General features: G+C 59.1%; 1 protein-coding gene across 23 annotated transcripts in view; it reads left to right on the forward strand.

Moving 5' to 3' along the window:
- Positions 1 to 13748, forward strand: part of PTPN5 (protein tyrosine phosphatase non-receptor type 5) — a 55972-nt gene extending 42224 nt beyond the window's left edge. For 12 of the 23 annotated variants that reach the window (XM_025988163.2, XM_072725424.1, XM_072725437.1 and 9 more), the window contains 11 exons: positions 99 to 206; positions 450 to 527; positions 983 to 1224; positions 2374 to 2563; positions 4913 to 4997; positions 8635 to 8714; positions 8912 to 9049; positions 9576 to 9686; positions 11794 to 11954; positions 12047 to 12160; positions 12579 to 13748. In XM_025988163.2, the coding sequence (XP_025843948.1) occupies positions 99 to 206; positions 450 to 527; positions 983 to 1224; positions 2374 to 2563; positions 4913 to 4997; positions 8635 to 8714; positions 8912 to 9049; positions 9576 to 9686; positions 11794 to 11954; positions 12047 to 12160; positions 12579 to 12672 (1401 nt within the window). In that variant the 3' untranslated portion in view covers positions 12673 to 13748. Of the gene's footprint in view, positions 1 to 98; positions 207 to 449; positions 528 to 982; positions 1225 to 2373; positions 2564 to 4912; positions 4998 to 8384; positions 8427 to 8634; positions 8715 to 8911; positions 9050 to 9575; positions 9687 to 11793; positions 11955 to 12046; positions 12161 to 12578 lie in introns of all 23 variants that reach the window. The other 11 variants (XM_072725417.1, XM_072725419.1, XM_072725420.1 and 8 more) reach the window with 1 other exon arrangement.
- The last annotated feature ends 548 nt before the right edge of the window (positions 13749 to 14296 follow it).

Genomic DNA, 14296 nt, shown 5'->3' on the forward strand with positions numbered 1-14296 from the left:
ACCTTGGGGGGGTTGGGGGCAAGTTGAGGCTGCAGGGGGAGGATGGGGGCAAGGAGCCCAAGCTCCAGACTCAGTCCGTACCCCCCTGGCTGCCCCAGCTTGCCTGCGGGGTCCTCTGGCTCAGCGGCTACGGCCCCATCTGGTCACAGAATGCCGCAGACCTCCTCTCCTCCTCGCTCACACTCCTGGAACAGCTGGGACCCATGGTGAGTAAGCGCCAGGGAGCGCCAAGGTAGGAGGGAACGACGGGACCCCTCCAGGCCCACCAGCCCCTGGGTGGGGCTCGTCTGAGTTCAGAAGATACATCCACGCCCCTGAAACCCCTCACCCTGCTCCCCACGCACACCTGGTCGGCAGCTTTCAGAGCCTCGGTTTGTCACCGTAGGAATGGATGAGAACTATGTCCCCACCACACCACCACCCTGACCTGTTTGTCTCATGTTCTCCAGGCCCGGCTGGGCGCTGGGACCTGGGAGGTCCCCAATCTGCTGCTGGTTACTCTGTCTGTGATCCTCATTACCACCCTGGTAAGGTGCCCCTTGACCTGACCTCAGTGCTCCCCTCCTCTGGGAATGGAGTCCCGGTGCCCACCAGCTCCCATTTGATCCCCCCACTAGATGTTTCAGGTCGGGGCAGGGACAGGCTGTCTGTCTCCTTCCACCAGTGTGCTCACAGCCTGGGATGAGGGGCACCTTCTTCTTGAAAATGGGTTTGTGGTGTCCTAGGCTGTTGAAGACTCCTGTAGCAGCCCCACATCCCACCAAAAAGACCTCAATCCACACGAAACTGAGGGTTGGGAGGAGGGGGCAGGGGGGGAGGTAGAGGCTGGAACCTCCCACCTAGGTGAAGGGCAGTGGCATGCAGGCAGCTCCCAGGGGAGCAGGGCTGCTCTAGAGTGAGGGGGCTCAATGTCATGGACACCCCATCACCCGGGGACCAGCCAACAGATGCCAGGTCCATGATACTATATCTCCCCAACTAGGTGTGGCACCTCCTGAGGGCTCCCCCAGAGCCATCCACCCCACTGCCCCCTGAGGATAGGCGCCAGTCAGTGAGCCGTCAGCCCTCCTTCACCTACTCAGAGTGGATGGAAGAGAAGGTCGAGGATGACTTCCTGGACCTGGACCCTGTCCCTGAGACTCCTGTGTTTGACTGCGTGATGGACATCAAGCCTGAGGCTGACCCTGCCTCACTGACCGTCAAGTCCATGGGTCTACAGGAAAGGTGAGAGGGTGGAGGAGGGGTGGGCTCTGTGGGCTCCTGAGCTTTCAGCTCCCCAGCAGAAGGGCAGGTGCCTGACTCTGACTCCCAGTGGCCAGGACAGAGCTGGCCTCATGGTTTAGCCAGTGTAGACAGACACATGCTCCTCAGGTCGGATTCACATAGATCAGAATGCCCCAGGGAGGGTAAATGCTGTTACTGCACGCGAGCCCACAGGCATGCACATGTGTACGTGCTCACACGTTAACTCCTATACCCAACTAAGTTTGGGTAGGTTCCTGTGTTACAGGACTTGTCAGGGCCTTTAACATACTTGTGTTCATCGTAAATCGGCAAGGGGGTAGCATGTGGCATTCCTCAAAGTGTTGACACAGACCCTTACTTTTAGAAAGTCTCCCATAGTGTTCCCTAGAGCGTACATTGGGAGGCGTCAGCACCTTCTCCTTGGAGCCTCGCTGGGTAAACCAGACGCACCAGGTTTGCGTTATTCCCACGATGTCGTGGAAGAAGCACTGGATGAGGAGTCAGAAAACCTAGCTTTTGGTTTCAGCTCTCCCATCCCCTTACTGTGTGAGCTTGGGCAATTCTTGTCCTTTGTCTGGGACTCAGTTTCCCTTTCTATACAGTGAGGGGCTTTTCAGCTGTTCTGTGTCTTTAGTCACTGGACATGGTGGAGCTTGTCTTGCGCAGACACCTGCCGCGGCTATGCTGCCCCAGGACTCCCCCAGGACCCCCCCTTCCCCTGGCAGCCGAGAGGCCTGGCCCCTCCCCGGTGAGATGGACTCATCGGCAGCCCCATCCAGGACCGGTGGGTGGGACCAAGGCTGGGTGCAGAGGGTTAGAGCCCTGCTTCTCTGCTCCGCACAGGTGCCTCCCCCTCCCCCCCCCCCCGCTGGGGCCCCCGGGGCTGGGAAGTGCCTCCAGCAGTGACAGAGGACAGGCCAGGGAGGGCTGTGTTGAGATTGCCTTGGATGGAACCACTGGAACTGGGGCCCCAGGCCCCTCTCAGTTAGTGACTCCGCTGCAGGGGCCAGGAAATGGGGAGTCAGTCGGGCCTACTGCTCCTCTGGGTGCCACCCTGCTCCCACTCTTGACCCCTCCCTCCTCACGCCCCCACCTCTGAGACTCGCTCCCCTCTCCCGGTCCTTCCAGGAGGGGCTCCAACGTCTCCCTGACCCTGGACATGTGCACGCCAGGCTGCGGTGAGGAGGGCTTTGGCTACCTCATGTCCCCGCGTGAGGAGTCGGCCCGCGAGTACCTGCTCAGCGCCTCCCGGGTCCTGCAGGCTGAGGAGCTTCACGAGAAGGCCCTGGACCCCTTCCTGCTGCAGGCAGAGTTCTTTGTGAGTCCCCCCGGGGCCAGCCACCCGCAGTGGGCAGACCTTGCTGCTCACGTTGATCATGCACTAGCCTGGCAGCGGTGGGGGGTGCCCAGCACCCAGCACCCGAGTGACTGACGTCACTTCCTTACCAGCTCTCCCACCATCTTGGGCAAGCTGCTCCCCTCCTGAAGCTCAGAGGGGCTCTTTCCAGGTTCCTCATATGGAAAATGGGGATAAAAATCATTGGAATGTTGCAAGGATTAAAGATACGGCTGAGGTGTGCAGGGGACACAGCCAGGTGATAGGAATCTGGTGGCCTCCCCGCGTCCTTACTGCCCAGCACTGGGCTTTGGGAGTGGTAGAAAGCCTTCCTCGGACTCTCCTCTTTTCCCTCCCTCCTCCTGCCCGCTATCTCTGCTATCTCCGAAATGTTGCTCCTCCTCTGACATCTCTCCAGTCACCTCCCCACCAGAACTCCCCGCGAGAGCCTCCAGCTGCCTCCTGTTGGACTTTGAGGGGCCCCTTAAATGACCTACCTGCTTTACCTGCCTGAGCACCCAACCAGTGATTAGCTAGGATGTAGGAGATGACAGTGTCACCTTTATTTTTGTTGATAAAGGCTAATTTTGAAGTGAGGCCCAGGTGCATAGCAAGAGTGAGATTCCTAATACTGACCCCAAGAATCCACAAGTTTTCTGCCCACCGCAGGGGGTGCACCACTTGCCCCCTGAGGGCATCCCTGTATTTCTTTCTCTGCAGGAGGGTCCCCAAAGGAGGAGGAAGGAAGGAAGGGGTTTGGGCCCAAGAGTGTGTTCCTCACTCGATCTCACCATCTGCCACCAGTCTGGGTGGGAGAGGGCAAGAGGCCATGAGTATTTGGGGACAGTCCCTCCTGGGAGAAGCCAGGGGGATGGGGAAGCCATGTGCCTCCCTCGGCTTCCCTTACCCAGGCCACCTGGCCTCCCACCTGGCCCGGATGGCTGTTTCCTCTGAGAAAACCTCTGCCGCCCTCCGACCCACCGCTCCACATTCTCAGGGCTGGGCATGGTCTGTCTCGCCCGAGCTGGGCTAGCCGAGCCTCCTTTTTCAGCCCTGTGCCCCCTCCCCTACAGGGACTGTCCACTTCAAACTGGACTACCACCTCCCTCCACCCCCAGGCCTTTCTCTTCCCCACCTCTACTCACATCCCCCCACCCCTACCCTGCTGGATGCTTCCAGAAAGCCTTTTTCAACCACCCCAGCCTCAGCTTTGCTGCGTGTTCCCACCACCCTCACCTCCCTGGTGTTTCCTATTCAATAGCGGATTGTTGATTTTGCCCAGAGACCAAGGAACACAGCCTGCGCCCTCACTCCATGGGCACTTTTGTACACATTGCCTTTTGGGGAATGAGAGGGTTAGGGGTTTTTTTTGTGGGGATTTTTTGGATTCTCATAATAACCCTAGAAAATTAAGTGTAGTGATCCTTAACGTCCATACTTAACTATGTCCAAAAACTGTGGACGTTGTGAAACTGGAGTCAGGTGCTGAGCGATGGGGACAGGTGGGAGGGGGGGTGAAGAAGCCAGAGGCACTGGGGAGTCACCCCCATGAGCAGTAGGGAGGGGGCAAGAGGTGAACTTAAAAGCTGGGAACTGTTTGGAGAGATGGAGAAGGGTGGGACCAGCGCTCCCGACCAGCAGAGGGTCAGAAGGAGTGCAGGGAGCTCAGACCAGGAGGCAGGGTGGCCGGGGAAGAGACTGGCCTGTAACCAGAGAGCAGCCCACGGTGAACAAAGACCAGATCCAAGGCGACATCACATGTCCAGGCAGAGAGGATTGGATTTGGGGCTTTTGACACAGAGTTGTGATTGGAAGGCACAAGCCCATCCTTGAGGGGCTCAGAAGGAGGCTCCTTTCCTGCTGGAGAACGAGGGAGGGCTTCTTGGAGGAGACGGTGCTTAAGGTGGACAGGACAGAGGAAGCGGAGGATGGGGTGGATGTTTCCACAAAGGGAGCAGCACAGCCCGAGCCCCTGAGGCCAGAACCCAGGTCAGCGAAGCCTCCAGGGGAGGGGGATGGAAGGCAGTGATTGGCCAGGTCACTTTTTCTCTTGTTCCCTGTTCATCAGCCGTTTATGGAGCATCTACGAGGTGCCAGGCTGGCGCCGGGGCAACAGTCGTAATAACGGCATTTATTATGCACTCACTAGGTGCCAGGCACTATTCTTAATGCTTTTCCTGTGCACTGACTGGTTTAATAGTACACGTTCACTGAGTGCGTGCACTCAAGCACACGCCTGGACTAGAGGTTAGAGGCACACCAGTGCCTGGATCCCGACGCCTGTGAGAGCCGGCCCACCGCGGCTAACGCCCCCATGTCCTCCTCTGGCAGGAAATCCCCATGAACTTTGTGGATCCGAAGGAGTATGACATCCCCGGGCTGGTGCGCAAGAACCGGTACAAAACCATCCTGCCCAGTGAGTACTCACTGCCCCCGGGGCGTGGGGTGCACCTCCCCTGGGAGCCCCTCGCCCTGAGGAAGACCTCAACCCCGGAGCTAGGCCTCGAGGTCATGAGGAGAAGGGAAGGAGGGCTGGGGGCACCCGGGGAAGGGGATAGGCCCCCGTGGTGAGGGCAGAGCTGAGCTCACAACTTCACCCTTGCCCTCCCTGGCTGTGCTTGGCTCTGGAAACCCGGAGAGAAAAAATGACGACAGTAGCAGCTCCCAGACAGTGCCCGGTGACCCCAGAGTGTTTTCACGCTCTTTCTCCCTGCAGAGTGGGCGGGCGGCTAAGAGGGGAAAATGAGGCTCAGAGAGGTAGAGTCACACGGCTAGGAAGGACAGAGCTGAGTCTCACCCTGGGCCTCTTTGACCCTGGAATCGGGCTCTTCTGTGTACCTTGATGGAGTTTGCTCAGACTGGGAGTCCTCTGACAGGAAGAGCCACCCCACAGGGCATGAGGTGCCGGTCAGCTAGTGACCTCCCCGTCACTCAAGGTGTTCAAGTGAAGCTGCGTGATCAATCCCCTGGCAGATGAGAGGGATTTTTTTCCCCCTTTGAGGACAGTCAGACCAGGTGACCTAACGTTCCTCTTTCAGCCCTGGGGTGTCATTTTCAGCTAACTTTCATCAGGCCCCTATCTGCCTGTCACCCCTGCCAAGTTCTGGCCCCAGGCCCCCCCGGGCTGGCTTAGGGGGTGACTTGTTGAAAGCGAATCCTCACCAACCTACTCCACTCAGTTTGTGGAGTAACGAGGCTTTAAAAAAGCAGTTTTGCCATCAGCATCTCCAACAACATGTAAGATGTCATGACTTATTTTTAACTTTTAAAATATCGACTTGTGGTTGCCATGGTTACACAGTCTCTAGGTAGTTCCGGTTAAACAAAGCACCATTTAAGGCCAGGATGCGTTCTTCAGGGCTGCTCACCTCCTTCCTCATCTTGTCACCCTCCAACCACCCAGCCCCACCTGGAGGGGCTCAGGCACCCCAGAACCTAGGGCTTGGCTGGTCACTCGGAATGGTGGGGGGGAGGGGGGGAGCCAGACCACCCCTCACCTGGCTCCCCCTGGACGGCTGAGAGGTCCTGAGCCGCTTCAACGATGCGCTGAGCCCGCGAGGGCCTGGAGCTCAAGCGAGCATCCTCTGTGGCCAGCAAGAATTGTCCCTGTGCCTTAGAGACTGGGACCGGCCGGGGGTTGTGTGTGTGACAAGGAGGACGTGTCAGGCTTGGCACAGGCCTGCTGGATCCAGGACACCCCGAGGCTTGGTTTCTCGTTCATTTGGCACCAGTTTCCTGAACTCTGCCCCAGGGCCTGAGACTTCAGGCATGAATGAGCCACGGGGACTTCATGGTCTCATGGGGGAAACAGACCCATGGACAGTGAGTAGGACAGAGTGACCAGTGACCCAGCTGGCAGCACTGAAGGCAAAATAACAGGGGAGCGATTTCTGTGCTTTTTGTCACCATGTCCCAAGTACCAAAATAGTGCCTGGCACCTCGTAGACAGTCTGCTCCTATTTGAGTGAGGGAGGGAAGGAGGGAATGAATGAATGAATGAATGAACGTCTCTCAGGTCAGCTCAGCCTCTCCATCCTCACTGCCGGGTGACTTTTCAGGGGCCAGGGCTTGTCTGTTGCCCAGTCCCATACCACCCCTGGAGTTGTGCCAGGCAGTCGTCTCCTGACTGCCCTGCCGAGGCCCACACTCTCCCCTCCTGTCCTTCGGCTACCGTTAGCACAGAAATGGTAGAAAGCAGAAATCCAGTCATGTCATCCTCTTCCTTAAACATTGTCACCATCCCCCTTGTAGTCCTCGGGTTTTGGCCCAGCCTTGATTTATAAGACACTCTGTTGGTCCCTCTCCAGGCCATGTCTCTGCCCCCCCCCACCCCCCACCCCCCTGCCCTGTGCCCTGGAATCAATCACACAGGGTGCTGCTGTTCCTTACTCCTCTCCTGCTGTCAGACCCCACACAGCCTACCTGCCTGCCCGCCTGCCCCATACTCAGGGGCAAGGATGTGTCTCGTTCGCTGAGGAGTCCCTACCCTCAAGCCCCGCGCCAAGCACAGAGACCGCGCCCAATGGGGTCATCATTCCCACAGTGGTTCTTTAGTGCCACAGGCCCTCCTGGTGTCTGGTCCGAGGGTGCTGTGCCCACTTCTGACACCTAATCTGGGCAGGCACCGCCAAGAAGGGAGATGGCCCCTCAGCACGCCCTGCTCCTTCCTTCCACTGACCACGCAGCATCCCCTCCACTCACCCTCCCTCCCTCTGCCCTCCTAACACCCCTCTGTGCCCCCATCCACAGGGGCAGCCCCACCATGGGGCTGGGCATAAAAGGGCCGGAGGGTAGAGGCCTGTGAGTGTCACCTGTTTGTCCTACCCGGTTTGGGATCCTCTCTACCTGTTAACTTCTAGGGAAGCTCTGTGCCATATGGTGTGTGCCGGGCTAAGTTACTGGTCTAAGGCCAAGCTACCATTCCCTCCTTTCATCCTTACAAGACGAGTGGGGCTGTGACGGAAGGGATGTCTCCAGTTCACAGACCCACACAGGGAAATTAAGTCAATGGTGCACACTGCTAGCAAGCCACAGCATCAGGACTCGAACCCAGCCCTCTGGCTCCCCGTACTGTCTCAGAGAGCCCCTGGCTGTGTGCTGGAAGCTCCTTCAGTTCAGCCCTCCCTATTTAGGAAAGAAAGGGAAACCCAGAGAAGGGATAGGACCGTGGGCTGGTGACAGAGCCAGGGCAGAAGCCAGGGCCCCGTTCCCCCCACCCCACGAAGTCCCTGCCCACCCCACGCACCCTCCCCATCTCTAGGCCCAGCCTCTGCGGCCTGACTGAAGAGGCAGTTCAGGGAGGCTCTCGCTGGCACAAAACGGAATCCGTTCCAGGAAGAGGAGCAGGAGGTTGTAAGAATCTGTAACTGTGGGATTGGACATGTCAGTCGATGGAGAAAAAAGAAAACGAAAAACAAAAACCCTTTGTGCACGTGTGTGCGTCTGCTGCAGAGACCCTGCCATTGCGTCGCAGGCGCGGGAGGCTCGGCTCTCTCCATCCCTCGGCTCTCCCTCAGCTTTCTACCCCCAAATCTCAACAGCCCTATATATTTGTAAAGCACTTGACGGTTTACATCGCACCTTCCCAGCTGTTTTCTCATTTATCTTCCCGACAACCCTAGGAAGTAGGCAGCTTTACCCCTGTATTTCAGACGGGACAGTTGAGGCTTGGGAAGGAAGGCCGTGTGCCGTTCAGGTGGACCCAGCCCGTCAGTGACTGTGTGCGCCAAACCCTCGCTGCCCCCGCTGACTGGGATGTGTCCCCTGGGTCATCCTTTTCTTGACTTAGCTCTGTCCTCTCCAGAACATGAGGCCCAGGGAGCCCGGGGCAGCTTGAGGGACCCAGGTAAGGGGCCGGCACTCCTGCTGTGCAGGTAGACACCCAGGGCCACGGAGATAGGCCAGGGTTTTGCTCGCAGGCAGGGGAAAGAGGAACTTCAGGAGCCCCGGGAGAGATGTGGGTGCCCTGCAGTGAGCCAGATGGGATGGGCCCCGTGCTAGAGGGGTTGTCGCACCTGTCACATGCCAGCCTCACCCATCTCCCCCCATCCCAGACCCCCACAGCAGAGTGTGTCTGACCTCACCAGACCCTGATGACCCTCTGAGTTCCTACATCAACGCCAACTACATCCGGGTATGTAGCCCTATCCCAGTGACACCCCCCCCCCCGAAAGGGAGGCCCAAGCCAACAGGATCCGTCCTCCAGGCTTGTCCCTAAGCCAGCAGGGGCTCCTGCCACCCCCTCGCTCCCCGGGGGAGGGCCCGAGGGTGAGGACTGGGCCTAGGTTGCACCGCATCGGACCCTGACGGCCTGAACTTGACTGGCCACAGGGCTATGGTGGGGAGGAGAAGGTGTACATCGCCACTCAGGGACCCATCGTCAGCACGGTTGGTGACTTCTGGCGCATGGTGTGGCAGGAGCACACGCCCATCATCGTCATGATCACCAACATCGAGGAGATGAACGAGGTAGGCACCCCTGTGCTGTTAGCAGGGGTCTGTCCTTTCCATGTTAGTCTCTAGAACAATGCTGAGGTTGGTAGCCTGCTGCCAAGGTGAGGGAATGAGAGGCCGGGCAAGGTTAGGCCATTTGCTCAGGGCCACGTAGGTGGGCAGAGCCTGGAGCCGGCCTCTCCACCCCCGCTGTCTGTGACCTGAAACAGGCCCCCCTGCCCCAGCCCGGCTCCAGCCAAGGCTCACTCTGCCTGTGTCTGTACCCATATCAACCCATTTCATTGAATCCCCAGAAGAGTCCTTCAAAGTAGGTATTACTTCCAATTTCCAGATTAGGCAACTGATGCTCAAAAAAGAAAATTTACAGGTTAGGAAGCTGAGATTTGAACCCAGCACTCTCTAACTGCAGACCTGTTGCCCTTTTATGTCTTGCCCTGCTGGTCCTGGAGAGGAGGGGCTGGCGGTGGCGGCGGGGAGCAGGGCGGGGGCGCGGGGAGTGGTAGGACTGTGAGTGTACGAAGCCTGGTCTGGGCCCCCGCAGAAGTGCACTGAGTATTGGCCGGAGGAGCAGGTGGTGTACGACGGTGTGGAGATCATCGTGCAGAAGGTCATTCATACTGAGGATTACCGGCTGCGAGTCATCTCCCTCAGGGTGAGGCCAGGGGCCTGGCCGGGTGGATGGGGGAACAGGGCCCAGATAACAGGGTCCAGGTGTGCACTACGGCTGAAATCCAGGCCTGTGTCACTCTCAGGATGTAGCAGGGAGGAGGGAGGAGGGGTGGATGACTTGGGGGCCAGAGGCAGGAGCAAACCTCAGTTGCATTTTACGCTCTCGGAGTCTCCCTGTTTCTGCACTGTCCTTGTCAATGCCTTCCAAGTCTGCTCCAGATGCATTCACGTCGGGGACTGCCTGGGTAAGGGATCCCCAGCAGCCCCCCACCCCAACCCCCCCACCCCCCGCGCCACCCCGTGCTGTCCTGATGACGGAAGGTCTGTTGTAACTTTGAGATCCTACAGTGTGCAGTGTGTCCACCAGAGGGCAGGCACTCCTCGCTGCATTTGGGTTTCACCAGGGAAGATCTGTAGTATATGAGCGATACAGAAAGAGTGGGGGGAGGTATCCTCCCACCCTGAGGTCCTGCTTCTTCCAGGTTCAGCATAAGAGAGGAGATTGTTGCCTTGGAATCAGGACGATTCATGGGGTTCTGTTTTTGAGAAGGAAAACTCATATTTGGGGACGGTGGAGCCCAATGTAATAACCCCACAGGTTGGAAGAGGTGAGCCAAGCACCAGGAAGCTGAGGCTCTATGTAGAAACCGAGGTCTACTGGCGCTGGCAGCCACAGGGTCGGACCCAAGGCCTGAGACTTGTCCCTCTGAACTGCCGTCTCCCACCAGAGAAGGGAGAAGGTGGGGTGTCAGGGAGCATTCAGACCCCAAACGACAGTGCCCACCTGAGCCGCTCCAAGATCTAGGCCTTACTGGAGGGCAGGAAAGGGCAGGAGGCAGGGGCAGAGGCTCTGGTAGCTGTCACACCAGATAAGCTGGGGGCCCAAGGAGCCAGCTTTCTGCTTCCTAGAAAGAGGCTGAAGCCAGGTGAGGGCTGCCTCACTGTCTCAGTGCCCTGGGACAGCTTGGGGGTATTTACTTTTGTCTGTGAGTCTTTACAAGCACCTGCCTTAAGCCTGATTCTGGGTTGGGTATTGGGTGGGAACACAGAGCTGTCCAAAGCCTGGACTCCCCTAAAGGAGCACCCAGAGATGATAAGTACCAAGCTAGAGATAGGCAAGAAAACAGAAGGGCACTCTGTTAGCCAGGGTGCTCGGGGAGGGCCTCCTGGAAGTGGTGGTACTGAATGGGGCTTTGCGGGATGAATAGGAGTTGACTTGGGGGTAGAAGGGACAAACAAGTGGGAAGACCATTCCAGGCAGAGAAAAAAAAAAGGCATGGAAGATGGACTAGCTCTGTGTGTGTGTGTATGTGCGTGTGTGTGTGTGTGTGTGCATCTGTGTGTGTGTGTAGCAGAGGATTTGTCTACAAAGCCTTCGGAATGCAGGAGCACTGAGAAGGAGTAGACAGGGCCAGGAGAAGGGCCTGGAGCGCTGGACCCTGTACCTTGTCTTATTGGCCAGACTGAAGAGTAAGAAGAATGGGTTTTACTGGGAGCGAGCAGGAGCCGCGGGAGCATTCTGAGCGGGAGAGCAGCGTGCCCAGATTGGCGCCTCGGACGGACGTGCTGGGCCGCTGTGCGGATGAGCGGTCAGGGAGGACTCGGAGGACTGCCACACTGGAGGGATGAGAAAGGCCCGAGTGGAGGCGGTGCTGGCGGGGAGGAGAGAGAACAGACGAGACTGGGAGACGGGCCAGGGGAGGGCAGGCGGAGAAGAGGGGTGACTGACGGGAGACCAGAGGCCGGGCTCTGCGACCTGGGACTCCGGCATGACTGGGCTGTGCCTTAGGATAAAGAACCAGAGGACACGGGTTGGGAGAGGGACTCCGCCTCTCTCGGACGGGCCTGCAGCTGTGGGGTAGAACGATGGGGAGGACGGGGAGGACGAGGGCCAGTGACCCTGGCCAGCTCCCACTGCCACGCTGCTGCCAGCCTCTGTCCGGTGCCCCATGCTGCAGGTGGCAAACACCACAGGCCCCACTCCCTGGGCCCCCTCGCCACGCTCTTGCTGCCCCCACCCCATCTTTGCGCCGGCTGGTGGGTGCTGCGAGTTCACGTGTATCTGGGGCGGGTCTCTGTCGCCCGGACAGAACGGGACCGAAGAGCGAGGCCTGAAGCATTACTGGTTCACGTCCTGGCCCGACCAGAAGACCCCAGACCGGGCTCCCCCACTCCTGCACCTGGTCCGGGAGGTGGAGGAGGCAGCCCAGCAGGAGGGGCCGCGCTGTGCCCCCATCATCGTCCACTGCAGGTGGGTCCTCCCCACCGGCTGCCTGGGCAGGGCGGCCTCCCTACCCCCGACGCTGCCCCGTTGCTTACCCCCCGCGTCCCCTGTGCCCTCAGTGCAGGGATTGGCAGGACAGGCTGCTTCATTGCCACCAGCATCTGCTGCCAGCAGCTGCGGCATGAGGGAGTGGTGGACATCCTTAAGACCACGTGCCAGCTCCGTCAGGACAGGTCAGCCGGTGTGCAGGGGTGGGGGCACAGCTTGAGTCCCAGGGGCAGCTGGGGGAGCCTGATGCATGCATGGGGCAAGGGGCCCGAGGACGCGCTGCCCGTGGACTGGCCGGCAGCAAGTAGAGAGGACAGATGAGTAGAGCGGGAGCTGGGTCCAGACAGCTGGGGGCTGGAGGAGGGGAAAGGGACAGCTGCTGAGCAGGACAGGGGCTAGGGGTGGAGGGGCATGTCCTCTCTGTCCCTGCTTTCGGGCCGAGCTGGGAGGGGCAGCAAGGGGCAGAGGGGAGTGGCCGCCAAGGACTGGCCCCTCCACTCAGCACAAAGACAAGGCCCCCCACAAATGCTTGGTGGTCGTGGGCTTGGGGATCCCCTCCCAGAGCCCAGCAACCCCGTCTGCACCGCGTGTCTCTACCCGCAGGGGCGGCATGATCCAGACGTGCGAGCAATACCAGTTTGTGCACCATGTCATGAGCCTCTACGAGAAGCAGCTGTCCCGCCCGTCCCCAGAGTGACTGCACTCCTGCCCTGAGGTCCTCTGGGCACCACCCAGCCTGAGTCGGGGCCCTCACCCTGGCCACAAGCAGAGCCCTGCCTCGGGTCCTGGCCTGCCCCGCTCCCTGACCCCCCTGCTTCCTCCTCTTTGGTCTGTACCCTCCCTCCTCCTTTCCCTCCTCCGTCAGCCTTGGCCTGGCTCCTGCTCCCCAACATAGCTCTTCCTACTGTACATACTGGGGAGTGGGGCGGGGTGGGGGAGGGACGTGCCAGGCCAGGCCTGGGGCCCCAGGGCCTGACCCATGCCACGCAGACCTGGGGCCTCAGTTTTTAATGACGGTTCCATTGCTACTTGATCCAAAACGTTTCTGTGCCGCACTCCAAATGTCCTGCCGCAGCGTGTCTGTCCGTCCATCCATCTCTGCTGTCTGTACCGGACACTGTGTCTCCTCGGCCCGGGGAAAGGGGTAATGAGCTCCAGCCCCAAAGCAGCCCGGCAGAGGTGCCTGCCTCGGGCCCCCACCCCCACGTCCCACCCGACAGGTGGCATTTTGCCCGGGTTATTGGGACCAGGATGGGTGCTCCTGAGGAGTTGGCAGAGAGATCTCAGCGAGGGGGAGAGGTCTCTGGGTTGGGAGGGAGGAGGAGTATTATCAGAGCAGGGGTGACCTCCTGGTGTCAGATGCCCTCAGGAGGCAGTGACCAGCCTGTGATGTGCTGGGGAGGAAAGGGGAGAGAGGGGCTGTGAACCCAGAGGACCTGGGCCCTGGTGGGGGTGGGGAGAAGGGGGAGCTCTGGGGGGGTGGGGTCTGGGCCCCAGATCTGTGTGAAACATTTTTCTGTGTCACTGTGGGAAAGCCTTCCCAGAAGTCTCGCTGCGTGTAGCTCTGCGTGTGTTCCTGTGTTAACGCGTGTGTTGAGAGCCCGGCAGCAGGGCATGCATGACTCTTGGCAACTTGTGTTACCTTGGAGCCACGTGTTTTTATTGCTGACTTTAAATATTTATTCCACGGCAGACAGAGACATTTGGTGTCTTTTTATAATTTGCTCGTGGTCATTGAATAGAGCAATAAACGGAGCATTTTGAGCAAAACTAGCCCCCCGGGTCTGTGTGATTGCCTCTCCCCTCGCTGCCTCCCTGTAAGCTGGTGTTTGTGTACACCCTCTACACACACACACACACACACACACACACACACACACACACCCTCCCTGGTGCCTGTGGAGATTGGAAGTGTGCACCAAACTGATTTGGACAGGCTTCTCCTGCATCATCACCCCCAACTCATCCAGGAGCCCTGGACCAGGGGGGCCTCAAGGACAGGTGTAGGAGGCTTCCAGAGAAAACAAAGCATCTGGCCGGCCACCAGCTCTGACGGATGGGCCAGAGAGGCCAAAGCTAGGGCAGAGAGACATTTAGGTCACACCCAGGCCCCTCCCTGTTGGCCCACCCACTTATCCCATGAGCCTTACATGTCCCAACAGCAGCTGCAACCTGGAAATTTCCCTTGTAAGGCCTGGGCTGAGAGTGGCCTCTCCCAAGGGGCCCGGAGACTCTGGCCCACAGCTCAGAACCTGAGCCATCCCTGACACCCTGCTCTATTCTTACCCCTGCCCTCAGGGATGCAGCAAAAGTAGCTGTGG

Source organism: Vulpes vulpes, chromosome 11, assembly GCF_048418805.1.
Source record: "Vulpes vulpes isolate BD-2025 chromosome 11, VulVul3, whole genome shotgun sequence".
NCBI lineage: Eukaryota > Metazoa > Chordata > Mammalia > Carnivora > Canidae > Vulpes > Vulpes vulpes.